The 26,838-nt window shown below is 37.0% G+C and overlaps 1 protein-coding gene across 1 annotated transcript in view; it reads left to right on the top strand.

Moving 5' to 3' along the window:
* UBL3 (ubiquitin like 3) overlaps nucleotides 1-26,357 on the top strand; it is a 58,494-nt gene extending 32,137 nt beyond the window's left edge. Inside the window, exons 2-5 of the mRNA XM_014286082.2 lie at nucleotides 15,733-15,841; nucleotides 19,423-19,509; nucleotides 24,073-24,150; nucleotides 24,561-26,357. Coding sequence (XP_014141557.1) covers nucleotides 15,733-15,841; nucleotides 19,423-19,509; nucleotides 24,073-24,150; nucleotides 24,561-24,613 — 327 coding nt within the window. The 3' untranslated portion in view covers nucleotides 24,614-26,357. The remainder of the gene's footprint in view (nucleotides 1-15,732; nucleotides 15,842-19,422; nucleotides 19,510-24,072; nucleotides 24,151-24,560) is intronic.
* Nucleotides 26,358-26,838: the final 481 nt, after the last annotated feature.

Here is a 26,838-nt window from a genome sequence, read left to right as displayed (position 1 = left end):
GGGGTGTCTGTGTTGTTTTGCTGTCATTCTTTTTTGTTTGGTTGGCTTTGTTTTTTGTTTTTTTGTTTTTTGTTTTTTTTTTTCTTTTCCCCAGGAAGACAGTTTCCAGATTTTACAAGTTTTTGTAGCCTGTTATCTTTTACCACTTATACAACTTTCCTTTGTTGCAAACAAAATTTTGAGCATCACTTGCCCTTATTTAGACTAAATCAGAACTGAACTGTCTCAGGTCGTACTCACCTGTCAGCTGACACACTGACAAATGTATTTCCAAGATTACAAGATTGAACTTTCCTGTAATGTGGTGACGTTTAGATCCTAGACAGTATCTGGCACAGGGTACACTTACCCAGCAACTCAGATCCTTGATTTGTAGGATAAACACTACACAATGTTCACGCAGTGCTTATTTAGTATAACTTGATAGGCTGTTTATTATAAGTAAATAGTCTTGCCTGTTGAAGTAATCAATGAAATAGTTATATGCACGTGAGAATTCATTATGTTCTTTGGAAACTGGTTTCTGAATGAGAATGTTAACATGAAAAGCAGATGATGCCATAGTTGTGTCTGGCACCACCAAGTGACAGTATCACTAGTCGCAGGTTGATGCTGAATAGGCGCCGAAACCATGGGTAGCTTAAGACAATAGTTTTCTTGATAGCTGTTTTGTATGACAGATGCACTTTTCTTTCTAAATGCCAGATCCTCCTTTCAGCTTTGTGTAATGATAAGTCTCCCAAACTACTGGGGAGAATGAAATAGTTCTGACTATGTGGACTTTCATTCTCTTCCTATAGAGCAGCTGTATTTTGTATACTGTCTTGTGGGTATATGCTAGACCCTTTGTAAGAAATAGTTATATCTACAATTCTACTACTGTGCTGTCATTGTGACTTAGTAATTAACTAGAAAATAGTTGGCTGATAACTGGAAACTGTAGAACTATATCTACTGTTAACATCAAGTTGTATGCACAGAATTGTCATACAGTCAATACATACGTACATATATATTTCCCTCAAAAAAGATTCATACTAATGGATGTTGTGTCTCCTGGCAGAGGGCTTGCTAAATTCAATTCTTATACTTTTCTCTCCAAAAGTATAGTTGCTTTAACTTCTATCATGTCATGACAGCAAATGCAAAGATATGGCATCTTTTCTTCCTGTAATGAAAAGATGCTTTCTCCTCTTTTGTCCTTTTCCCCCCCAATATATATGTAATTATTTTTGTTCAAGATTGGTCATCATAATTGACATGGATCTCTGTCAACAGCTCTGAGTTGAACATGTGCAATAAGAAAGAATACCTTCTGGCTTGTTTGGTTTTGGGAGAGAGTTTGCTGTTTCTTGTAACATCAAAGTAATGCTTCAATTGAGATAATTACAAAATTTTAGTAATTGTCTGAGAAATAATTCTCCATTAACTATAGTCATAATCAGTGGTACCAGTGAGATTTTTCATAACATGGTCAGTCATTGATGCTATCTTTCTAGACTGTCATGCCTTTTGCCTTAATGAAAGGAGGGGGTGAGACAGTCTTTAAAAGTCATTATAGAATTTGTGGAACTAATAATAAAACACTCTTAGTTTTAAATCATCTGTTCTGTAAATGAGCTGTAATACAAAGCAAAACAAGCAGCTGTCCTGAGAAGTTTACCAATCTGAGTCCATGAGAAACAAAAGAGGAAGAGAGACAGGTCATCTCCTTGTCTCGAAGAACTCTGATGTGGAGGTGTGAGTAGTATGTGCTAGCTGTGTTGAACACATGTGCTAAAAACATAAGAACAGGACATTTTAGGATTTGGAATATGAATTAAGTCTCAAATGATTTTATCCTAGCAAAAGTTACAATGTATGAGGAGTAAAGGCTGTTAAATGGTTTATTCTCCTGTTGCTTATGTATATAGATTCAAACAAATTAGTTCAGAGAAATAATACTGATTCTTTTTTGTTTTCAAGGTAAGAATCCTGGATACTTTGGGGAGCTTTCAATAACATACCTCTGTAGTTGTCCATACATAATGTTTTGTAAACCATAATTAAGATGCAAGCTAGAACACATGTTGCCCCAGATTCACAGAAGCCAACCTTACTCACTAGTTTGACACAGAGCAGATGGCTTGTTTTAATGTAGTTGTTGATGCAGTAAGAACTAAGAGCTGGTGTTGCTTATAATTGCTGCTGATTAAAAGACTGTAATGTCTTCAAGAAGGCATCACTATTCTCCCCTTGTGCTAAGGATTTCAGTGAGATCCTAGACCAAGATGATATTCATGCTTAGAAAATGCCTGAATATCAATTGGATCTTAAATTTGTGGGGTTTATGTCAGTCTGTAGATAGATTATTCTGGAGGACTTGAATTAAGCATTTTTGTATAATTTGATGCTCTTTGTGTACTCCCTGGGCATAGAAGACAAATGAAGTAAAAAGATACTGACTGTGTGCTCCCTAAAAAGCTTTTCTTATTAATTCTTTTTTTTTTTTTCTCCTCACTAAAATCTAATTTTTTTTTTTTTTAGGAAGACTGTTTTCATGGATGAAAAAGGTTATGGTACCTTGTCAGGCAGATGCAGTCTGCTTTGAAAAAGTGCTTGACTACTGTGGTAGCAAGTATTTCACAAAACCATGTGGTAGTTGTACGGGGATACTGCATCAGGAGCTAGGTCATCCAAGGAAGTTGAGCAGTAAGCTAGCAACTGGTAAATTGTATGTTTCTGACCCTGTAGAACGTTTAACAATACTGGAGAAGGAAGAGGCCAAAATGAAAGGGCAGCTTTTAACTGTTTTAGTCATGAGTAGACTGGACGCACTAGTGCTCTTCATGGTGGAAATAGGGTAAGAATTACTATTAGACTGCCAGCTGGCTGGGAGAACACAAGCCCTTGACTAGCATGCAGTAACAGAGAGGTGGATAAGCTGTGCCTTTTAGCATTCAACAGTGAATGCAGAGTACAATAAATAAGTGGATCAGACCTTATTTGTGATATCACTCCCATTAACTTCAGTTAGTTGACTTTAGCAGGCTTAAGTTGAGGATGAATTGGTGCCATAATGTTTAAATAGAACAAAACCATGTAAGCTTTCTATAAACATGTATTACATTTTTATTGAACATTAAGGGTAACTCATTGAGGAAGGAAAAAATGGAAGGTAAAGAATGTTCATTAGTCTGTTCTGAGAAGTTCAGGCATAGGTCATAGTCAAGCTGTTTGCACTTGAAGAGTTGTATTGTGAATAAATTGGCATCAGCATCACAATCCTTGATCTTCTATCATATAATTCAGTGTTTTCTCTGGGCTGTTTTAGAAGGAGAACAATTAGAAAAGGTTGTGTTCTCATTCAGATCCGAGTTCCTTGCTTTTGCTAGAGTAAACAAGTTCTATGGTCATTGAAACATCCATTTTGGTTAAAATTTGAACTATCTTTTGCATCAGAGACAAAAATATATAATGCCCTGTCTCTTGCCTTTAATTATCACAGCTCAGTGATTTAGATAGTGCTTTGGAGTGGCAAAATGTTGGCCGACTGCCATGGTACACAGTAAGCCCAGAGAAGCTAGGAATCAGTAGCTAATAATGAAAATTTAATTTTATGGTATTTCCACCCAAGTAAACTGAAATACATCTCTTAAGACAAGGTGCAAATCTTTGCCCCTTTCATGTGTTAAAACATATTTAAGACTTTTTCAATTTTGTTTTGATGCTCTCAAGGCTTAAAAAATGTAATACTTCAGTGTTGACCAAGATACGGAATCATGAGGTGAAGGACCTTTCAGCACAGATCCAAAATGATTCTAGAGTGAGAAGCTGCACTTACCTCATATTGCTGGCATTTCCAGTGGGATGTAGGTCCTGAAAAATCTTAGGGAAGGAGGTTTTTTTTTATTCACAGTGTTCTTATTAATAGCTTAGAGCTGATATGAGGGGACTTCCAGGCAACCATGTCACTCTTTATTTGTCTTTAGGGAGTGACTTTTTTTTCCTAGAATTTTTTCAAGCTGTGCCTAGCTTAAATGGCAAATACTATTTATATTAGCTATAATCCTCTACTTAGTCCCAGTGTGGTTTTTGTACTGCATGGTGAACTGCAGTAAAACCATACAGTGCAACAGTTATTACAAGAGAAAATAGAAGACAAAACTAGATTCCGAAGGTTGTTTCCTTGCTCTGCCGTTATTTCTCTTCTGCTCCAGATCAGGCTATTTTTGTACTTGGTTGTCACAGTCCCTTTTTGGGGGCCTGAGGAGTAGCACATTTTAAAAATAGGCTTTGTGTTGGAGATTAATTTGTTTCTGAGGAAAAGTACCATCTCATGAATCTTTATGCTCTCATAAGGAGCTAAGGGGTGGACCTTTCATTTCCAAGAAAGTAGGATGTGGGGGGGGTTTTCTCCTTTTTAAATAAATCAATTTTTTCCTTATTTAAAGATTTTCCAAAGAATTTTCTAAATTGGCTAATTACTTTTGTCTTTTTGGTGAGAATTGAAAAATGAATATATACACTAACTTTGAAGTGATCCTTAATTGCTGTTCCTGCAAGTGGGAGCAGGGGGAAGAGCAATTGGGCTTCTACAAGAAAGATTAACTCAGGAATGCAGAGAGCCCAATACATGTTTATTATGTTTAAATAACTTTAAATGAGAAATCACTTTTTAATGAATACTCCGTTAAAGAAAACCAAAACACAACCCCCCACCCCCCCAACAAACAACAAAAAACAGAACAAAAAAAAAAACAACCCCAGTTGTCTCTCCTGAAAATTAGCATGTGGAACTAGATGATATCCGTGACCATGTGGTGCTTGCAATTGTCACTGTTTTGATTGCCTCCAGTTAATAGCAACTCCCTTGAAATGTCTACTTTTTCTTGTATTTTTAATATTTTCTTTGTGGTCCCGGCCCCCCACCTGGCCCCTTCCCCTTGCTGAATTTAATTTCTGGTCAAATTGAAGCTGATACTTGTTTTCATCCAGGATCCAAGATTACTTTCAGCTTTGTCTGTAGTCTCACTGACCTGTTCTTGCTATAAAATTATAATACCTCCCAGTCTAGGTATATTGTATGCAGTTTTCAAAATTCCATTATGCAGCAAATTTCCATTACTGTTACTCAGTTTTCTGCCTCTGTTTTCTCATAGTGCACAGAGCATTCAAATACTCTTCCCAGCCCATCATTAGCTTTTCTTCATTCTTTGTAACGATGGAACAGCTGCATCTGAAATTTCCAGGAACGTGGGTTAAATCTAATTGAGCCCTACATAACTGGTTAAAGATAAAAAAAAATAATTGATTGGGTATTAAGAAGGGGTAGAGGGTATCGGCTTCTTGGACTTGGAAAAAGCAGCTATATATGGAACCAGCTCCTTGCAATTGTGTTTTCTGCTTTGTTAGCAGCAGCGGTAGTACTCATTTTCAAATCTGAGATGTTAGGCATTTCACAAAATAAGCATTCACAAACTTGATGGTCTTGCATCTCTCTTTTTAAAGATGATGTCATAACTGTCCTAAATAATATTTTAGAAACTTACGTAAATACTCTCTCTTTAGAATACATTAGAACAAATGTTGATTATATCAGAATTAAATGCAAATTTAAGTGCCTAGCATTATCATTATTCACATTTGTTAGTGAACTTCTAAGATTTAAATACCAACTGATATAAGAGAGTAAAAACAAGGTGATGGGCTTATCCAGGGGCAGCTCTTGAGAAGAGATGTCAGGATGGTAATGCAGATGGTATGTGCTGATTTTACTTGTAAATTCTGGAGCCAAATGTTGGGATGCATGTCATTAGAAGGCATTTTTAGGGAGATAAAGATTGAAAATAGAGAAACAGACACCTTCTCACTCCTACTCATACTTTTTCCCACTTCAAAAGGAAAACCTGGAATGCTTTTCTCAGCTATTATTGTATGTATGTTCTGAAGAAGTCACACAAAAGCCTGTGTTTGTTGCTGTTTCACCACTAACTCCATGTGCTACAGGCCAGGGACACCCAGGATATGTTGCTCCAGAATAGGCCAGTTCCAGTTTCACCAGGAGTCCCTCCTGAGAGCAAAGCTTTAAACCAGCTGGGTTATCAAACCACCTTGCTGTGACCATGCTCACCAGAGCTAAGCGGTTTATTCTGGAAGCATGAGCTTCTTGTGTGAGCATTGACCTTTGCTGCAGGTTTATTATTCTCACTCTTGTGTTTTGTAATGGCTGGTTCAGTGTGCCATACTGACTGCTAAAATGATCTTTACCAAAATTTCGTGTCAATCTGAGTATGCCAGTTTCTCCTTTGTGTGTGTGTTTTAGTTGCTTTATGTCAAAGTGAAAATATACTTCCACCAACACTGGGAAAGATGAACTTTGGAAATAGCAAGCTTGAATGCCATGTGGTTAACTCTTTCTGACATTATGGCTGCCTATTTGTATTAAAGCTCAATCCCCAAACAAGGTCCTCTCTGTATTGTGATATACACATTACCATTATGATGGACCTAGACAATTCTGTCATCACGTGAGAGAAATATATTTTGCATGTGCAGGGTGAAACTGCCCTGTCTCTGGCTGGTGAGTAATCGGTGTAGGTCTTTCTCTGAAGCTTCCCTGTTGGAGTGGATTTGCTTGGGCGCCAGCAGGACACAGGTTAATTCTGTACCCTATGATTAAAGCATGCACCTGGGATACAGTAGACAAAGTGCTGTTTGAGCTGAGAAGACTAGGTACTTGAGTGCTCGCATTATTTCAGGTAATGGATTGCCTGCATTATCTTCTACTGCTGGGAGAGAAATTATTCCTGGGTGGGCATTTGTGACTCTTTATTTTATCAAATTATTGAAATATCTTCTACTGATAAAATCACTGTATTTCAAGAAAATCTTATTCTTCTGTTTTAACTTTCTTATTAAAGGTGACTTTCAATGAAAATTCTTAGCTAGCTCCAGCTAACACTTTGGTGTGTTGTGTTCAGCTCACCCCCACCCCCTCGAAAAAGGTAAAAAAAAAAAAAAAAAAAAAAAAAAGCTAAAAAGCTTTGCCCCAGGAACGCTAATAGTCAGGAGAGTAAAGGAAACAGTATGTAAACTCCAGTCAAATCCATTGTATTCTACTGGTTATTTAAGATAATATCTGCACTAATTTATTTTGATGAACAATATTTCCCAGATATTTCTTCTTAAAAGATAACCCTGGAACTCAGAGGAGGATATTGAAGAAAATATTGCCATTGTTCCTGTGTTACTTGAACTGAAGTGAGGGAGTGGTTGAAGCATGACCAAGAACTATGATATAAGTTCAAGGATGTTGTGGTTTCCATAGAAACAGCTAGCTCTATCATAGCTATTGAGTTAAATGCTTATAGGATTTTTCTTTTTCCTCCTCTAAATAAAATTCTATTGTGATTAATTTTGGCTTTACCTTTACTCCAAACTTCTTGGAAATTTGCTTAGTTTTTACCAGTGCAAAGTTGCTTTAGCCATTCCTTATCTGAGCAAGCAGTTGCACATAAAAATGTATTTGTTTCTCTTTGTAGTCATCTAAAAAGAAGTATGTCATTGGAACTGGTTATGAAGTTCACCTTAGTCTTGAACAGAGTGATGTGGGGTGCTGTCACACTTTCATGGTGTCATGTTGGAATTGCCCTACTTCCACAAGTGCTCTGGCTTTGGGTGTTGCAGGTCTGTCAGATGACTGGCACTGAAACTTCAGAGCTTTGTTCTGTCACAATGACAATTTATATTACTACTTATGTTCCATGTCCTTCTCTCCCTTTTTTTTTTTTTTTTTTCCCCCTGATACAAAGTAAGTTTATTATAGGTGTAAGGTATTTGTAAGGATAGAGCAAAGCCCCTTTGTGCATCTCAAGTTAAATGCAGGTGTTCTGAGTGTTGCCAAATGTAAATTTTAGGTGTTTATTTGAGGAAGTGCAGTTCAGTTCCCTGTATTCCCTGTAAAGTATTTTGTGAAAATAGCTGTCTAAAAGTGTGATTCATAAGAACTATAGTTTGATTTACTTTACCAAATTACTCTAGAACAAGAGTCATCATTGGGCTAGAGATTCATACTTCTTGCTCGCTCACTGTCTTACCTTATGCACCTGTATCTGGATCCCTCTACCAGCTAGTTTCTTGGCCAAGAAGGAGCTGATGTTGTTGTTCTAGATGTTTTTCTTAAATTCCCAGAAAGCTCTGGAAATCTTCAGAAGGCTGCTTGGGAAAATGACATTGATCCAATGATCACGAGCTGATACAGTTAAAATCAAATGGAAGAATAAACTAAGTAGGAGTGTATATAAAGGCTTTGGATTTCAAGGGGACAGATGCTGATTAAACTAAATGTACTGGGTTAGTATAAGGAGCATGTCTGAGGGATTTGCATGCTTGATGTTTCTTCAGGTTGAAAACATTAAAGGTATAAAATATCTGCATGCTAGATGAGTGAAAGGATGTACACCTAGACTTTAAATTTGGCTGCTGAGTAACCACCTCAAGAAGAATATTGAGAAGTAGAAGAGAATAAATAATGGAATAAAATTCACAATATATATTTACCTAGGTTGGATTGTGACAGATTCATTAAACAATTTTCTTCAGAAGGAGAGAGTTTTTTCAGATGAGGGAAATGGAGAAGAGGCATAATATATCTGGACTTCAGTGAGTAGCTGATGTTGCCTAGGAAAGGATTGGAAAGGCAGGGTTTGACAGAGTGTGAGACTTGAGTGGAGAAGGTGGTAAGATACAGCGATCAGTGTAGAAGCAGCAGGCTGGCAGTTATGCTTAGTGGAATTTTTTAAAGATTGATTTTGGGACCAGCTATCTTTTTGATGTTTTCATTTATGCCACTGACACAAGGAAAATCAGTATGCTGATGAAATTTGTTGATGATGAAAGTTTGGAGGCAGTAGTAGTATGGAAGATGATCATGGTGTTGTATCAAAAATATTGGATTATCTCAAAGACTTAATTAATAGGTACAAAATTAATTGCATTAATATAAAAGTATCCTGTACATCATGGGTGGTTAAAAGCAATATTTTGTAATGCAAGCTTGAAGGCTTATGTCATGGAAATGACTGGACTAGAGAACAGCATTGCAAGATAACTGCATTGCAAAGGTGAGACAGTTGTGATTTTATATGGGAAAATGGAGAGATGTTCGCAGTTGATTTAAGGGTGTTCTAGTATAATTTTCTAAATTCCTGAAATATTATGTGTAATTCTAATCATGCATACTTAAGAAAAATGAATCAAAGCTAAAGCAGATGCAGATCAAAGTGAATTGTAGAATCATTCACTTTGGAAAGGACTAAGAAACTTTCTAGCCCAGCCTTCTACTGGAAGCAGGGTCACCACTGAATTCAGACCAGTTTGCTCTGGGGTTTGTTGGTTGGGTCTTGAAAACCCCCAAGGACAGAGCTTCCAAAGCATCTGTGGGTGACCTCTTTCACTGCTTTGATGTCCTCAGGGCAAAAGCTTTTTTTCTTATCACAGTTCAAAGCCTCTTGTTTCCATTTATGGCTATTGTTTCTTGTTCTTCTGTCTTGGACCTCAGTGAAGAGGTCCTTGTCTTGGTAATTTAGGCATAGGAAGGCTGCTAATAGGTGCCCACCAGGCCTCCAGGCTAACCTAGCCCAGTTTCCTCAACCTCTGTTGATGTGCTTCAGAGCTTTGAAGACAGTGATCACTTCAAGGGCCAGCCTATTAATGAGGAAAACATTTGCTTGTTTATTTTAGGAAAGTTTGTCTTTGTCTGCAGATGTAGTAGAAAGCCATCAAAACCCCAATGCAGGGAAAAGCCTATTGTAATTAAAGCACAAAGGAGGTCTGGCATCTGTGAATGTAACCTGTCCAAGAATAAATTTATGCTGGGAATTAAAAAAAACCCTCAATGGGACAGACAGGTTATAGAGCAGCCTTCCAGGGAGTGTAAAAACTGAGGTTCTTCATTATATTCAGGTTAATACTTTTCCAGAAGGGATACCATGAGATGATGTGTCCACCTCAGGAGTGAACTGGAGTCTAGAACCAGCAGGTCCCTGCTGACTTGGCTTGTCTAATGCTACTGTTTCACTTAAACTGTTATTCAGGCTTGGTTCACCCTCTTAAGTGAATTTAGTGGAATTCGGACAGTAAAATGTACTGTATGGTGCTGTGAGGTTTCTTTTTGGCCTACAGTCATTAGGAAACTTTGGTGTATCTTTGGAGAACAAACTTAAATCTTACAATTATGAACTTGAACTAGCAAGTAAATGTATTGGATTTTGAGAATATTTCAGTCTGTATTTCTGGATGCTCTTACCTCATCACTTTCCCTTCTGGTCCATTGTTAGTTTTTAATTCAATTTCACATCTATTAAGAAAGGGGGGGGGGGGGAAATAGTCTCGTACATGTATTTTTATCATAAACAGCTGAAGAAAAGCAGTGAGTTTAAACTTAGGGTTGTATAGCATGTGGTGATATGACACTTTTCCTCCTCTGCATTTTAATTGTAAGATGGGAGGAATCCTAAGCTGCTACTGGAGCATAACATTGATAACAAAATAATTTAACTGAATAGGTGGGAACTCACTTAAACATCAAGACACATAGTGTAGATTATAAATTTTTAATTTCTTGATGTTTGAGTGACTTGCCATTTATTTCACTTTAGCTGTGATATTAGAAGCACTGTGGCACTGAGACATTTTGTAGTCAATGCCTTAAAGAATGAACAAACTGTTGCAGATACCTATAACAAACAAAACACAACTTATTCTACATCTGCATATACGTGACTCAAATTTTTGTTCCGAAAGTTGTGATCACAGTTGTTACTACAGTGTGTGCATATATATAAATACATATAAAAATAAATAAATATATTTAATTTATGGGGGGTTTTTTTGGTTTACAGTAAATACATTGAAATTCTTTATTGTGTATGTGATGCAACTGATGGGTAGTTACTGGAACTGTAATTATGAGACTGGTGTTGGCTGGGGGGGAAGGGGCGAGGTTTGCATGCTTGAGATCACAAACAGAATGGGCTATTATATAACTGTGCAGAGGGGATGTAGTCCACAAATTGTATTTAATCCTACTTCTGATACTGTGGCTCTTCTTAACTGCTTTCATCAGTAATGCTGCAGTTGGTGCTATAATGTGGAAGTGAGAGGATATGATCCTTAACAGTTTGCTGTAGCAAAAAGCTGGAATTCCCCTTGGTAGCCTGAAAAAAAAATAAAATAGGGCCATAATTTCTTTTCCACAGGGGATATAACAGACTTGTCAGGGCCATAAGAATCACAGAAGTGTCTCGGGATCAAGACTTTTGATAACAGTAGGTGGAGGGGCTTTAAGCATACAAGGGATACTTATACAACTTCCTTGCTAACTTTTAACTTAGGAAATAGGATAGGATACAAGGTAGCTATGACCACTAAGAATCCTTTCATAACTTGAAAAACGAAGATTTGCTGCTTTTATGTCAACTTCTCTACTTCACCTAGGTGTTCTTCCCTACACTTTCCTTTGAGTAAATGTGTATATACATATACTCTTTTTCTTTTCCCTTTTTTTTTTCTTTCCTTTAGATATGAACTTTCAGTAGTGGCATTTTGCCAGAAAGGTTTGTTTCAGATCCCCTATAGTTTGTTTGAAGTGGGGTTCTCAGGCTTGCTGAATTAGTAGCAGTTGCAAGCCATTAAATTCCCCAATGCTCGAGGGGGATGAGATTAAACTCTAAAGGTAAATTAGATAGATACATCTTTTATATATGCGCATATGTGTGTATATATATAAACATGCAAACTAAATGTGTCAGTAGCGTGCTGATCTATAAATAAGAAAATACTTTAACCTTTCATTAGAGCAGCTGTTTCCTTGCACTTGATGCAACATCTGCTTGACTGATTTAAGGATTTATTTTGGGCTTCTGCTGATATTTGGTGATACTCTTTTTTTTTTTTTTTAATGAAAATATTCCTCCTGCATTTTACACGTGCTTTCTAGTATATCCTGTAAAATTACTACTTTATCTTGATGTACCTTTTCTATTTCATACTAAGACTAAAAGAAGTGCTCTTCAGCAACAAAAAACTTAGCACTATGAAATTATCAACCTTGGGGAGTTGGGGTGGAAAGAAGGATCTAACATTTTTCACTTCCCCCCACCCCCCACATTGCTTATATTGATTTTTATGTTCCATATTAACTGCAGAAGTATGACTTAATCAAATTTTCCAGGAAGCCAAGTTAGGTTTGGTTATTTCTCTGTGATATTCTTTTTTCTGTATTCACTTCAGTGTGCCTGGTAATTCAAAACACGGTAGTGAGAATAAAAATAAATGTGTCTCCTTGATGTTATGCTAGCTGAAGAATAACTTTAGTTCTATATTAATGCTGTGCCCTAATCGTGTTTTAAGTGCTGAGCAAGACTAATCTTCTGGGGTTTTTTTAATTATCTCCTTGTAGGATCCAAATCAGACAGTTCTAGGGAGCTGATGGTTTGGTGTTATATCTACTGCCTAGGAAAGTGTTATGATCTTCAAAACAGGTAATCCCCACCACAGATAAACTACACACAAATGAAGGAAAAGAAATCCTTGGATAACCTGCATGAAATCAGAGTTGAGGGGATGCTTGGCCAGAGGGACCAAGCTAAGGGAGGAGTGATGTCTCAGGAGCCAGTTAAAGTAGAGGAAATGGATGCAGGGAGATCGGAGTGAGAGGCAGGAGGGCTGGTGGTGAAGTTGCTCCTGGCCACTAGTACCTACACCAGGCACTGCTGCCCAGTGTTTGAGGTTGGTTGCTTTGTTTTTTAAACAGGCAGCCCATTCCCAAGCACAATAATGGTTTGTGACGCAGTCCAAACCGCCTAAATTTTTGGCAGTATGTTGGTGTTGTAATGAGATGCATTAATGCTTAAAGGCTAATTAAAGATAATGAGGTATAGAGAAAGTGGAATGGGGTGCAGTATGCCATGCCTCTGAAAACTGGAGCATGGCAAGCTGACTTTTGATGAAAGGAACTTACTTACTACACAGACAATTGTATAGTTTCATCTGAATGTGTACGTAGTAACTGATGTGGTGCTGTATTGCAAACTGTTGGTTAAATAGGAGAAATTAGGATTTAAAAGAGAAATTGTGTGTAAAAGGGCCTAACATAAAGGACCTTGCTGAGAGGAAGGGAAAACCAGCTGAGAGAGAGAGCTTGTTACTGGAATCTATGGATCAGTTTCAGATCACTGTTATGTTTCGTGATTCATTAATGACAAAGGTACATGTAAAGTGATCTTGCTGCTAAAATTTGTCGATGACATGGAGTGATCATGTTAAAATGCTCTTAACATAGAAAGACTTGTTACACAGAGATTTTAGGAGGATTTCATAGGCCATGGGCCCAGGCATAGGGGAGATCTGAAACATTTTTGTGGTGCAGAATGCTTCTTTCCACCTAGCCTCCTTTCCCTGGGAGGGATGAAGTAATTAGGAGTTGGATGAAATTTGGAGCCTTGTGCTTTAGGGTGTTACAGCCAAAATGTCAGTTATAAGCTTGGAGGCTGAAAAACTGACAGGATCAAAGTAGAGAAGGGTACAAAGTAACTGAGCAAACGGTGTGGTGCAGTTGTGAGGAAGCTGGATGTGCTCTCGGGACACAGTCACAGATGGTTTCAGTAGACAGAGGAGATTACTGGTGGTGTTACACAAGCATCTGGTGGAGCATCATTTACTATACTTCAGAAATAGTAATCTGTCTTGAGGAGAAAAGAGAAGACATTGAAATGTGCAGAGACAAGCTCCTAGGATGAATGGGGAAACGGATATCTCACTAGAGAAAACTTGAAGAGCTTGTCTTGGGTAGTCCAGCTAAAGAAACCGTATATGTAAGTGTTGTCTGTCCATACGCAGGTGGAGACAGCTAAGAGGGGAAAAACTGCTTAAACTGAAATACAATATAAGCAAAGCAAGCGGACGTAGTCTGGCCATTGCTAAATTTAAGCATAATGGTTTGAAGTTGTAATTCATTACAGTTTGGGAGTAAGCAGGAATAATGGAACTTGGTCTGCTTTTTCTGCTAAATCTTGGTGAGATTTGAAAATAACTCCTTAATTATTGTGGAAATACCAATGAAAACAGAACTTTAATGTTTATAGCCAGACATGTTCTGAATTTTATGAATAATTGTCTTTGACTAAACAGCATTACTGCAGCTTCGCTCCTTTCCTGGTATGCAGCAATACTCTTACAGTGGCTGTGGTGCTTTCTGAGGGACAGCTACCACTTAGCTTCTTTCCTGGACTAATGACAGAACTCTTATTTTTTGAAGGGCATTAGCACAGGGTCAGGGAGGGGAACCTAGCCCTTTTATGCTAACTCTTTTTATCCAGGCCACACTTTGAGACAGAGACTGAATTGCTTTTTGGAGGGGTCATTCTCTTTGTTGACCTTGAAGCCTGTGGGATGATAGACATTGTAATTTGGATGCCTGCATTAGGTTCTTGAAGATAGGTAAGATGAATCCAGGCCAAAGCATTCAAGAGACAATAGGCAATCTGTCTGGAGAGCTGCTGAAATAAGTGGTGAGACAAGGCTGTCATGTTCAGTGAATATGATGTGCTGAGATGTTTGACCCTGAAGAAGTTGTAAACTTGGGCATTGCTGTAAATTTTTCCTTTTGTATCTGATCTAGAAAACAGTTTCCTAAATTCTGACAGGAAAAGCTTTGTTGCAACTTAAAATGGGAGCCAGTTTGAAAGTGTGATTTGGAAAAAAGTATCCGAGCAGTTAGTATACTGAAGTCTTGCTAAAAGTTGTTGCAGTTTAGACTTGTAGGCCAAAACATAAGAGCAGCTAGACTCCTACTTGCCATGGGCATTGGTAAGTGCTAGCTACTCAAACACATTTTGTGGCCTTGCTTAGTTGCTTGAGGAGCCAAAATTTAATCTCGTTTGCATTCTAAGTAATGTCATAGTGAGCTCTTTATACAGGTTATGGAAAAGGAATTATAATCAGTAACTTGCAATTAGAAGACAGGAAAATTGTAGCTGAAGATGCTGATGGTTAGATACAGGAAATAGATGATAGAAAAACCATGATGTGGTGTTATAATTGTATTGTATGATCACCACTTTGCTTGTAGTGAAAGACGGGGTAGAAGAGAGTTTTGCGTTCAGAAGACTGGCAGAGGGATTCAGGTTCTATGGCAGCAGGGACTGAGGAGGGATGCTGTCTGACTCCCTGGTGTTTTGCAGGAGCTGCAGTGGGTGAGATGAGGGCGGACAAGTAACATGCTGGCGAGAGTGAGCTGCTAGGGCTTTTGCTGAGGCTTACAGTCTATTCAGGTGCATGTTTTAATATTTTTAGTGCTCTCTCCTCAGGTCAATTTTTCAGATTTGCATTTTTCCTCTTCCTTCAAGAAGATAGGTTGCCAGTGTGTTTTGGCTGGAATTTTATTTTTTTTATCTGCTGAAAGCTTTTTGTAATGGCACAGTTGATTGATTCAGTCACTACTGATCAGAATCTTCCAGTATTTATAAAAAATGCCAGCTGTTAGAATTTAATTTTCCTAAATTATGTGTAAACAAAGAAATTATTGATCTGTTTGACCGCCATCTTAAACTGTTTTCTCAAATCACTTTGGATCAATCTTCTTCTAAACCCAATGGCACCCTTTTAGTAAATTTAAAAAAAGTAATAGCAATAATAATAATTTGTCTTTTCTGGATATTTTCCCAATACTGCTTTTTTTTTTTTTAACAGATAAATTTGCGTCTCATCTTGGTAAGTGGGAAAACGAAAGAGTTCCTATTTTCACCAAATGACTCCGCTGCAGATATCGCAAAACATGTGTATGACAACTGGCCGATGGGTGAGTAGCTGTGTGGCTTTGGCATTTTAACTGGCAAGCTAGAAGCTCCCGTGTATTTTCAGACTAAAGGGTCAATAAACCAAACTCTGTCCTCAGTGTTCAAATTAAGTATGTTTATTGTGTATCTGGGCATAGATTAATACAGAAATACAATTGTCAACTTGCATTCTTTTTCCCTGTTTCTTCGGTTGGGCAGAGTTTTAGATGTCTGGACTGTTTCCCACTTTATTTCTAAAATTTGCTTCCCCAAAGTGAAGTACTTCTTTCCCCCTATCTTTAGATACTTTTCTTGATCAATATTGTTAGAGGATCTAGTAAGTGTGAGGAAATGTTGGAGATATAAAGCCTTTTAGGTGCGAACAGCTAATGTAAAACATGGCATGTCATAGGAATGCATTAGTGAAATTGAGTCTGAAGTACTTCTTCCTTACTGCCTTATCTTGGGATGGATCTGTAATAATGATATTTATCCAGGAAGAAATCAAATATAAAAGAACATTTTAAGAGACATTAAAAGACTGAGGGAAACTGGGATTGTTTGTATGAATATATTTGGTGTTATGCAGGAATACTAGCTTCAGAAAATGGAATTGAAAGCTTATGATGTGTATTTACGTATGTGAACAATTCCACAAAAAGAAGGTGCTTCTCTTCTCCCCAGCTATGATTTTATGGGAAAATAGCCAAAACACAGACATAGCATTACATATGGTGAAAAAAAATACGCTTCTTTTGGTACAGGACTTCATTTGGGTTACTGTTTTGATGTTAAAAAGACTACTATTCTCACTAAAAAATTGCAGTATCGGTTTCAGTGCTGCTTTTGTCAGAGAGGTGTGGTGGATGATGATAATTCATGCCAAAAAGTTAGTGTTGATAATTCATATTTTAGGCCTTAAATTGGTCTTTGAGGACAGGAAGAACAGGCCTTCAGGGGACTTACAGTTTGTTTTGTGGGGATACGGCACTATGTATTTAGTGAAACATATAATGGAGGAGGTTTTTAGTCGTCTGAAGTATTAGATATAGATGTAAACCACTTTTACACTAAGAAATCTGGTTGATGTAGCAATATACAGCTACATACTTTAATGTACATATTTTATTGTGTGCCTACAACGTAGTTGTCATGACCAAATGTTCTTTGTGTACTTTTATTTGAATTAGTAAAGGCAGTACAAGTTTATGAACTTGTACTTATGAACCATGTGGTCTTGTGTTTCCAGTCTTGTAAAGAGCTTGAAGGCTGCAAATACTGAGCTCATAGTTGGGAAGACACCCAGACTTTAAAGTCTCCTTTTTTTTAAAAAGAAAAAGAAAAGTAGAACCAGACATGGGAGCTTTTAATTCAAATACCTGCTGTCCTGAGGGAGTGCTCTAAGTCTTGATGAATATTTAATTGCCTGTGCAAAGAAGAATAGTGTCAGTTTAGAAGACTGAGGAAAAATCTACTTCAGAATAATAGTGTATAGGTTTTCACAAACATTAGCTCGCTATCTGTTCTCAGACTGAAAGCGCTGCTTTTTGCCACAGGACTGTGAAATCTTGATGAGGACTAAAGTTTCCTTGAAGTAGACATGATAGGAAATGATTGTTTTTACCATCATTTTGACTTGTCTTGATCTTATGGGAGAAAAGTGATGAAATGTCCTCTGTCACCTGATTGCAGGATTAAGGCAAATCACTCCTTCCCTTTTTTGGCAATATAGTTGTTGATTAAGGATCTCTTGTAGTGGTAAATGCCAGATTTATATTAATATATATATCATCTAGCTAGGTTATCTGTTCTCTTCTCCGCCCCCCCCCCCCCCCCCCATTTTCTTCTAAGCAATATTAACTTTTCTCTTGTACAGCAATTATCTGCTGAACTAAAAAAAAAAAACAAACGTTAGTTTGATAAATATTTTTTCTCCTTGGCTCATTTAATCATCGGTGGAAATTAAAAATTGAAAGCATGTCGGAAAGAAATGTTTCATGCTGCCAAACAAGAAGCAAAAAATTAAAAGGATGGATAAATTGGCAGCTTAATGACAAGTAAAATACCTGTGCAAAAATATAGTCTGTCTTCTTTTGATTGCTGTTTTACGTCATTATGGCATTGTAAACTGGCTGAACTTCTCCTCTTTACAACCATAATATAGTAGAGTTCAGACTGTGCGGTGTAAAACAAAATTACCCGACCATAGCAAAAAGGGTATGGGCTTGATTTGCAAAAATTGAATTGGACCCTGAGTGTGGAAAAACTTGAAATTCAAATAGCTTGGTTGTCTAATTTGATCGAATCTTACAAACTAGGCACATGGCAGCACCCGGGGACACTGCAGCCTCTGCTGTTGATACCAGCCGTGCCTCTGCTGTGTTCTGGGGCTGCGATGGCTCCTGCTGCCCACGTCTCCGCCTGCTTGCTCTTTCACACCATACGCCTCTCCTACACTCTGCAGCCGTGGCTATTGTTTTAAAAGCTTCCCCTTCTTCCCCTTTCAGTTCTTCTTTTGTGGTGCCAGTTGCTACTGCCTGTATGTTAATTGTATATTTCCAGTGAACAGGTTGGTTTCTGTTGCTTGTCCTGATCCCTTGCTGAATATTCATCTTGCTATATAAACACTACAAAAGCAGAAAGAGAGAACATTTGTGAGCAGCTGTGCCAGATATCTGGTCAGCTAAGAAACAGAAGACACTGTATTCCCAGAGAGCCCATTCAAATTCAGCATTTCAAGGTTTTACAGTATTTGTTCTGAAAGCAAAGTATGTATTTATTTGTTGTTCACATCGTGACAGGGAACAGTGAGAGAGTGGGAAAACATAATTTAAGCTTATAAATTATTTATGACAGCTTAACCATTATAGGAAAATGCATGCTTGCTTTTCCCGAATCGCTCTTTGCCACATAAAAACATCCACAGGTTGTCCTTTGAGAAGTTCCTTAAAATGGATCTGTCACTGTCTGCTCTGTGAGAGCCCTCTGTTCAGGCTCTCCACAGTGACTGTTCCTGGCCGCTCAGGTCACTGCCCCTTCTGGACATGTAACTGGTTGGAGCTGGCCGTCATGGAACACCGCCTGAGCGGCCTGCCCGGTGCTGTGAACTGAGAATCCCATTTCCAATGACCCATCGCATGTGCTTTTGCTGTGCTGTTTCCCATTGCTGGAGAACGGCTCCAGTTAGACAGTTAGCTGGTGAGGAGGAGGAGGATGGCTTGAGAGTCTGCCTGAGTGGGAAGAAATTAAGGCTGTTTTAGCAAAGTAGATATTAAGCCTCAGGAAGCAACTTGCAATCGTGAAATATTTTGTGTAGGACTTGTATATGTACGAAATATCTCATGCAATCTGTGAAGTAAGTTAGTAATATTTATACTTGCAGGCATAAAATTATGTCTTTCAATGACCAATGTCAAACAATAAGTTTAAGAATAGTTTTCAGGAGTGGTAACCTTTAATTATCTTTCTGTATCTTCAGCCAATGCTTTCTCTTCAGTGTTTCATGCAAGATAGTCCTGCTCTTAGTTTTCTTCCTGGGTGAAGGTGAGAGAAATAACAAAAGATGTTTTTATTACAATGTAACTGAAAATTGTCTCCTTTTCAGATTGGGAAGAAGAACAAGTCAGCAGTCCAAATATCTTGCGGCTTATTTATCAAGGGAGGTTTCTTCATGGCAATGTGACATTAGGAGGTATGAAAATAATTTTCATTATGCATGTTACAGCCAGGCATAGGGTCTATTTATTTACGGTGCAGTAAATACTACTTTACTGTTCAAGATCACAGTATGGCTTGCTATACGCTATTTTTGCTCTGCATAGAGCAACATTGTATTTTTCAATCTTGTTACCACTAGTTGTTAAACTTCCGGACTGCCTGCTAAGTCAGGTCTCCTCTTGCAGAAAGAAACAGTAACGCTGCTTTTATTTGTTGTCTCTCAATGGAAAATTTTGTTCCCTCTCTGTTACAGTGCACTTGCAGGGCAGGCTACTTCATAAATGTCTGAAGTATTTTAAAATGTTAGATAAACTTTATGATGATTGGTTAAACAATACTTTCAATCTTAGTGCAATGAAGGAAGACACCACATGAATGAGAATGAGGTTAAGCATTCTTGCTGTCCAGTGCTCTCCCAGGGATACAATTGCATAGTTATGGGAAAACAAAAGTAAATGGCTTCACTTCATATGCTACAGAAATGCAATTCAATTATGCCCCCTTGTGGCAAGTGTTCTACCGCAATTACATATTTTGATGGGTATCTTTGGTAGACATATGACACAATGTATAATAATAATCTTTTCTTTTGTAGGTAAAAATTGCCACTGTGAATACTAGCTATATCAGTGACTAAATTAAACGAGACTTTCTTCTCTGGGCCACTTTAAAAATACATTAGTACTTCTGCTTTCTGTGTATGTTCAGATTGCTCATGCATTTGGTGCTTGAGTGCAATACAGAGAGGAGAATATAATACAAAATCACCAATGAAATGTTTTTGAACTTAAGATGAACCTGAAAAGAGTATTTTTGGATTGCTTATGATGATCTTTCCGTGAAGAAGTGGCTGGGATGATAGAGCCATTGATTTGCTTTTTACATTACCGATGTTGGCTAGTGATGTACTTTTAGACTAGATTTACACTCTCTATAAATCAATTTTTAATGCTGCTATATATACAAACAAGATCATTGTCAATTCAGCTGGGAGAAGTTGGAAATTTTTATTCACTCTTTAATTTGTATATTTATCAAGTGCCAATGAGTGCAGGTAGTAGCAGTTGGAGCAGGGCTGAAAGACAAATGTTAAGTCTTGGATCGTCTCTGCAATTTGAGATACTAGTCTTATCCTACGTTTTCCAGGCAAGGATAGCTAAATGGGATTTTTCTTTGTTATTCATCTCTAGGTGTTGCTCTTGACCACCAGTGCTAGTTCCCTTTAGTGACATTTGTCTAAGTCTGAAACAACTTTGAACATTTGTTTAATATACTTAATATATTATTTAATGGGTTAAGCTGAAAAATAATAGCTGCATGCTGTTGACTCTTCCATTAACTCAGGATTTTGAACACTTGGGTTCAGGGCATTTTTGTTCATTCTTAATCATTCATGCGTTGCAATTTAATCATCATGATTTGACCCTAAGGATCTTAAATGTGTACTAGTGGTTTTCAGAGATCTTTCTGTTGCTATATTGTTTTAAGAAAAAGAATCCCCAAAACATTGGCTTACTTCAGTGCTAATGAAGTTATCTGGAGTAAGATTATACAGCTGAGAGGGGAGCAGCAATTCATGAAGTAGCTCAAAGAGACTGTTACTTCAGTTTGCAGTGTTCATTAGATGTAACCCTAAGGGAACCTGGTTATTGTTAAAAGGAGGAGGGAGGGGGGAGGGAAGTTCTTGCTAAACACAATAATTGAGGTTCTTATGCTGTTGGAATACAGTTCCATGAAATTTTTCTATCTGCAGCTTTCTATAACTGAGTTGTTTTATTTGCTTTAGGTGATTAGGAAATATTGAGTGGAATTTGGACCTCCTGTGTACTGAAAGTCACTTTATCACTTAGTGAAATGAAAGTTTCCAAGGAGGTGTTTTCCTTTTTAACAGGAGTTCATTTTTGTTCACATTTTAAAATGACATTGTAATGTTCTAGTTGTAAACTCACATATCTACATAGTATCTTACGAATTTGAGACTCCTATAAACTAAGAAGCCTCAAAAAATAACAGATTTTTAGGAAAAACTGGCTTTTGAGTGAAAAAAAATATTTTAAAGGAACCTTCTTTTTAGCCAGCTTCTCTGAATGGACCATCACTACAAAAACAGTAGAACTAGCGGCATTGGAAGTGGTAAAGAAAAACAGACGCCTCTGTAAAGCTTGCTGTGCTGCTGTTGCCTGCGGTGCTTGAGCCACACTGTTCTGTTGTGTCCTGACTGTGTAAAGGGTTGGGGAATTAGCTAGCAAGGCAGAATCAGTTGTTCACCTTCCAACAGGAAATTTCATCCTTTAGCTAAATATTTGATCTGCAGTTTGCACTTGAGAGAACTTTAATTAGGGAGGTAATACATAATTGACAGTTCTCCATTTCTTGTTAGATAATAGTAATCGGCAACATTTTACTTCCTTATTTAGTGGGGAGGGAGGAAGGGAAGCCAACCCACCTTGTGTCATACACATACCGAAAGAGGGAGTGAAAAATGAATTATGACAATAGAAAATTTGGAATAGGAGTGGAATTAAACAGATAGGAAAGGTATTAAATAAAAGTTTGGTTTAAGTGAGAGAAAGGAGTGAGAGAATGAAGACAAGAGCCAGAAAGGATTACTGAGGATAGGCTGGGGTGCTCAGACTCTGTCAGGTGCTCCAAGTAAGAAGCTAGAAAATGCTAATAAAAACTTGTGTGAGCTATGCAAACAACTAGCTGAAATTAGTTAATTGAACTATTAGCGTACTTCTACTTGATTACTGTAAATAATTAATCTCCACAGCTCACTAGTCAAGTCTCCAAGTGTCTTGATGTTACGAAAGATGTCCCTAATGTGATTAGTTTGTACTATTTTGCTCTTTCTGTAATGGCTTCTTAAAAGAGTTTATGTCATGAAGACAGTCCTTTTCCATTGAGTTTTAACAGACTGTTAATAAGCTCTTTTCAGAGTTTTCAGTTGTATCACAGAATCAAGTACCCAAAATACTTCATCCCTGTCAAACTTCGAGCTGTCATTGGCTTCTAGGTGCAGGCACAGACAGCACTTCAAGTAAAATAAGCAACTTTCAGGTCTGACTTTCTATAGAGGAGATGGCTTTTCCCAAGGTACAGCTACCTCAAAGAAGCTTGTGGAGCTGTGTATCCTTCCATATGCTTAACCTGTGTTTTAATCAGAACCCACATTTTTCAAACAAATATATAAGCAATTAACATGGTTTAGTAGCAGTGTTTTAGCTAGGCTTGTGTTGAATATATGTGGTAACTGAACACTAGGTTTATATTTTTTTATAACTGAATTTTGAACCTGTGCTGTAGTGATTGAAATAGGCATTTTTCTCTTCAGTTACCTTCAGGTTTATTGGACATTCATTATGAATTTATTCACTTAAAAATGCCTTGGTGCACTGTTTGTGAAAATAGAAGAGGTAAATGGAATTTGAGAGGACAGGTTCTACTTAGGTCAGAATGAATTTTGTGTTTAGGGCTAAGTTCTTGTTACATTTAGCGCTACCTTTTTTCCCTTTGTAATGTGGGGAGGAAAAAATTTAGAGCAACTTTACCTTATATTTCTCAGCAAAATAATCAAGGAAGATGCTTAGTCTTAGGAGCTGGAGAGAGGACACAAAATGTAAAGAATTGTACAAATTAACTCTCCACGCACACGCGCGCACACACACACACACACACTGGAAGATGTCAAAGTTCAGAATATTGGATCTGGCAGTGAGAATCTGCTGAATACAGTGAGCAACAGAGAATCCTTTCATTTCAAGGAGACTATAAGTTAATAATAATTTATATTATACTATAATATAAATATTATACTACAGTGCTAAAACTATAAATATAGCACTTGTTGGTGTGCTTAAATCAGAATGTGAAAATTATCATTTTAGTTTTAGAAACGAGCAGAACAAATTGTGGAAAGCTCCAGATTTGTTATTTTGTGTTACTAAAGTTCACAAAAGCAGCTTTGTAACAGCTACCTTATCTGATTTAAAATGTATTAAGTCTGATATTTTCACATGCAGCTGATGTTACAGATTAATTTTAAAAGGAAAGATACAGACATTTTGTATTTTGGAAAATCTGTATCGTGGATCAAGGTATGTTTTAGGAAAATCTGTTTTGCAGTAGTGGCTCAGCGTTGTGATGTCTTGGGAGTAACAATTTAGTGGCTGAATTAGCCACTATTTTGCACCCTTATCAATAAAGAGTTCTTAGCACCTCTGTTGGCATGAGTGCCAACTTCTACTTTTACTCAAAAGTGTAAGGCTAGGTTTCCTAACAGGAGTATTGTGTCACTAAAAGCACAATGCTTTAAGTGATTATTAAGTTATTTAACTGATTATTTAAGTGATCCCAAGACCCTAATCTACAAAGCTTTAGCCAGGAATGCCTTTAAATCCACCTAGTAAGCAGTTCAAACCTAACAGTGTGAACTTTTTGAACAGATGCTAATCCAATTACAGGTAGTTTCAACTGGGTGTTTTGAAGAATGAAGACTGCTGTAGTTATTAATAAATCTCCCTTTCTTCTTTTGCAGCATTAAAACTTCCTTTTGGCAAAACAACAGTGATGCATTTGGTGGCTAGAGAGACATTGCCAGAACCAAACTCTCAAGGTATGCTGTGCACTAGAGCTATTTCTTACTCAAGTACCTGGCAAAGCAGTCAGATCTCTTACAGGCTTTTTGAGTATTTCATAGTAGAGAAGAGTCAAGTCCTTTTGGTCTTCCATGAAGCAAGTAATGGAATGCTTTTGTACCTGTTGTTTATAGAAAACCAAGAAATTAGCTTGCTGGTTTATCTTTTTTGTAGAATGCAGAAATTTACTCAAACCTTTAAAAGCTTTCATTTTTATTGTTTAAAAACTACTCCTGAGTTATGGTTCAGTTATGTATGCATGTGTGTAATAATATTTTTTTAACTTAAAATAGTAAAAAAACCCATACTCGTATCAAGCATACTTGCACAAAAACCAGCGTAATTTGTTCACATGTCATTTCTGAAGCAAACTTTTTTTGCTCCACAGGTCAAAGGAACCGTGAAAAAACTGGAGAAAGCAATTGCTGTGTAATCCTGTAAACCCTGTTAGCTTTACCTGCTAAGTGTGATGTAATATAGTCTTTGTCTTTCATGCTGCTGGGATAGAAGAGGCCCTACCTTGCTTCAAACACCTGTAGGAAGAGCCTGTCTGTAAATCCATGGAACTGAAATATTACACGAACACTGTCTCATAAGTCTTTTTTTTTTTTTTAAAAAAAAAAAAAGATCGATCTATGAACACTTTCATTGTTTGTTTTTGTTTTGTTGGTTTTTTTTTTAATTCCTGCTTTCTGTGTGTTGAATAATTTTACAGTACATCAATTCTTGAAAGAATTCAATCTCCAGAAAAGTTAATGTGTTGTTTTCCATAGCGGGAATCATTTTGCTACCACAAAAATCTCCATTAACCGGATCTAACCAGTCAAGCTTTCTAGATGCAATTTGCACTAAATACGGTTGACAGTATATTTCTCATCAACAATCTCTAACAATATTTTAGACACCTAGTAATAACCTTCAATGTATAATGCAACACTGGAAAATGGTTTATCTATAATTAAAACAAATCTCACTTATGGCCAAATCAAAGGAAAAACTGTTAAGTCAGTTATAACTAAGTCAACCTTGGTGGCCGAACTGGCACAGAATACTAACTAAACCAAGTCTAACTATATATATTTTCACTGCAACAAACAAAAAAAACTATGTGCCTGTAATTTAAAAGCACTCTGTAGAGGGCTGCTGAAACTGATTTTTTTTCATTACTGCATGCACTCTGATCTCGTACGTTAGTTGAGTGCTTATTCAGACAGCACAAACAAGTGCAGAGAGTGCATTTCCTAGCCTTAATATGGGAGGGGTAATTTCCTGTAGTTCATAGGCTTTTATTATTGTGCATAAATGTTAGAAAACATCATTTACTAATCAATTTTATGTATTTGAATATTGGCAATTGGTGTTTTTCAGTCATTTTCTCATCTGTACCTTAGTGTCCAGTGTCATGCTTACTCATTAGAGACTTCAGAAGAATTATTAAAGTTTAAAAAGCAAAAAGAAAAACTTCTGCCATAGTATTAGTTTTGTTTCTTTACATATTCTGCATTTGGTGTTAGTGCTTGCAATTGTATTAAAATCAGAAGCTGATTTTTGAAGGCATACATAATTAAAAAGGATGCCATTCTTTTATTTCATATCAATAATTTAAATGTTGATATGCTAAAGAAATTTGCACAGCACTAAAGCATGAGCTAGTTTCATCTAAACCTGTAAAAAAATAAAAATAAATAAAAATTAAAAAATATAAAAGATTTTATATTTTTTCACTGGGGAGGAATTCTTCCTGGGTGAAACTACAAATGTGTAGAATATATTTAATAAAAATCTTATAAAATACATAACTATAGAAGTTAAATATAGATTGGCGTGTAGTATAATAGACAAATATTCCATATAAATAGCTTTAGCCTTTAAAAAAAATGAGTCACAGGTTGACATTGTGTTCTGTACTTAAGTGTCCACAACTCTTACAGATGTTCCGTGTAATTGTTTTTTCGAATGATTGGCATCATTCAAATGTAATCAAATGTTATTTTATTCATTGTTACTGCTTTGATGAAATGCTTTATATGCAGTAGATTTAAAAAAATATTGTTCATACTGATCAGAATTAAATTTGTATAGAGCAGAGTTTTAAAACAAATTGTAAATAGCACTAAACATTTTCTTTCTGCAACCTGTACTGATAGACTCTTCTGTAAACTAAATAAAAGAATAACGTAGTGCATTTTGGTGGTGTTTTAAGGGTTGTTATTGGGTCTGTAACTACTCTTACTAATACTTCTTGATCTGGAAGCTAAGGACAGACTCCATTTTATTTATCAAAAAAAAAAGGGGGGGGGGGAGCAAAACCTGCTGAAAACTGCTAATGGGATTTATCGCTTCAGTTTTGTTTTCCTTTCATGTCAAAAGAAGTGGCCCAGAGGTGGTTTTTTTTTTCTGGAGAGCGCAAGTATGCACAGTTGCAAACGTACAGCCGTGTCACACCTGGCATACCTCGCAGAAGTTACGTGCTCATAACTTTGTATTTGTACAAACATAAGTTTGTAGTCTTATGTACTTACAGTCAGGAGCATACAAATACCTCAGGGTGCTGGGAACTGCGATGACAGCATTATGTGCTGGCTGCCTGAATGAATCTTGGGAGGGAAGATTTCCTTGTACTCTGCTATGTAGTTGCCAAATAAGTAACCGTAGGTACAGAAACC

This window comes from Falco cherrug, chromosome 2 (genome assembly GCF_023634085.1).
Source record: "Falco cherrug isolate bFalChe1 chromosome 2, bFalChe1.pri, whole genome shotgun sequence".
NCBI lineage: Eukaryota > Metazoa > Chordata > Aves > Falconiformes > Falconidae > Falco > Falco cherrug.
This window is presented reverse-complemented; position numbering and strand designations above follow the sequence as displayed.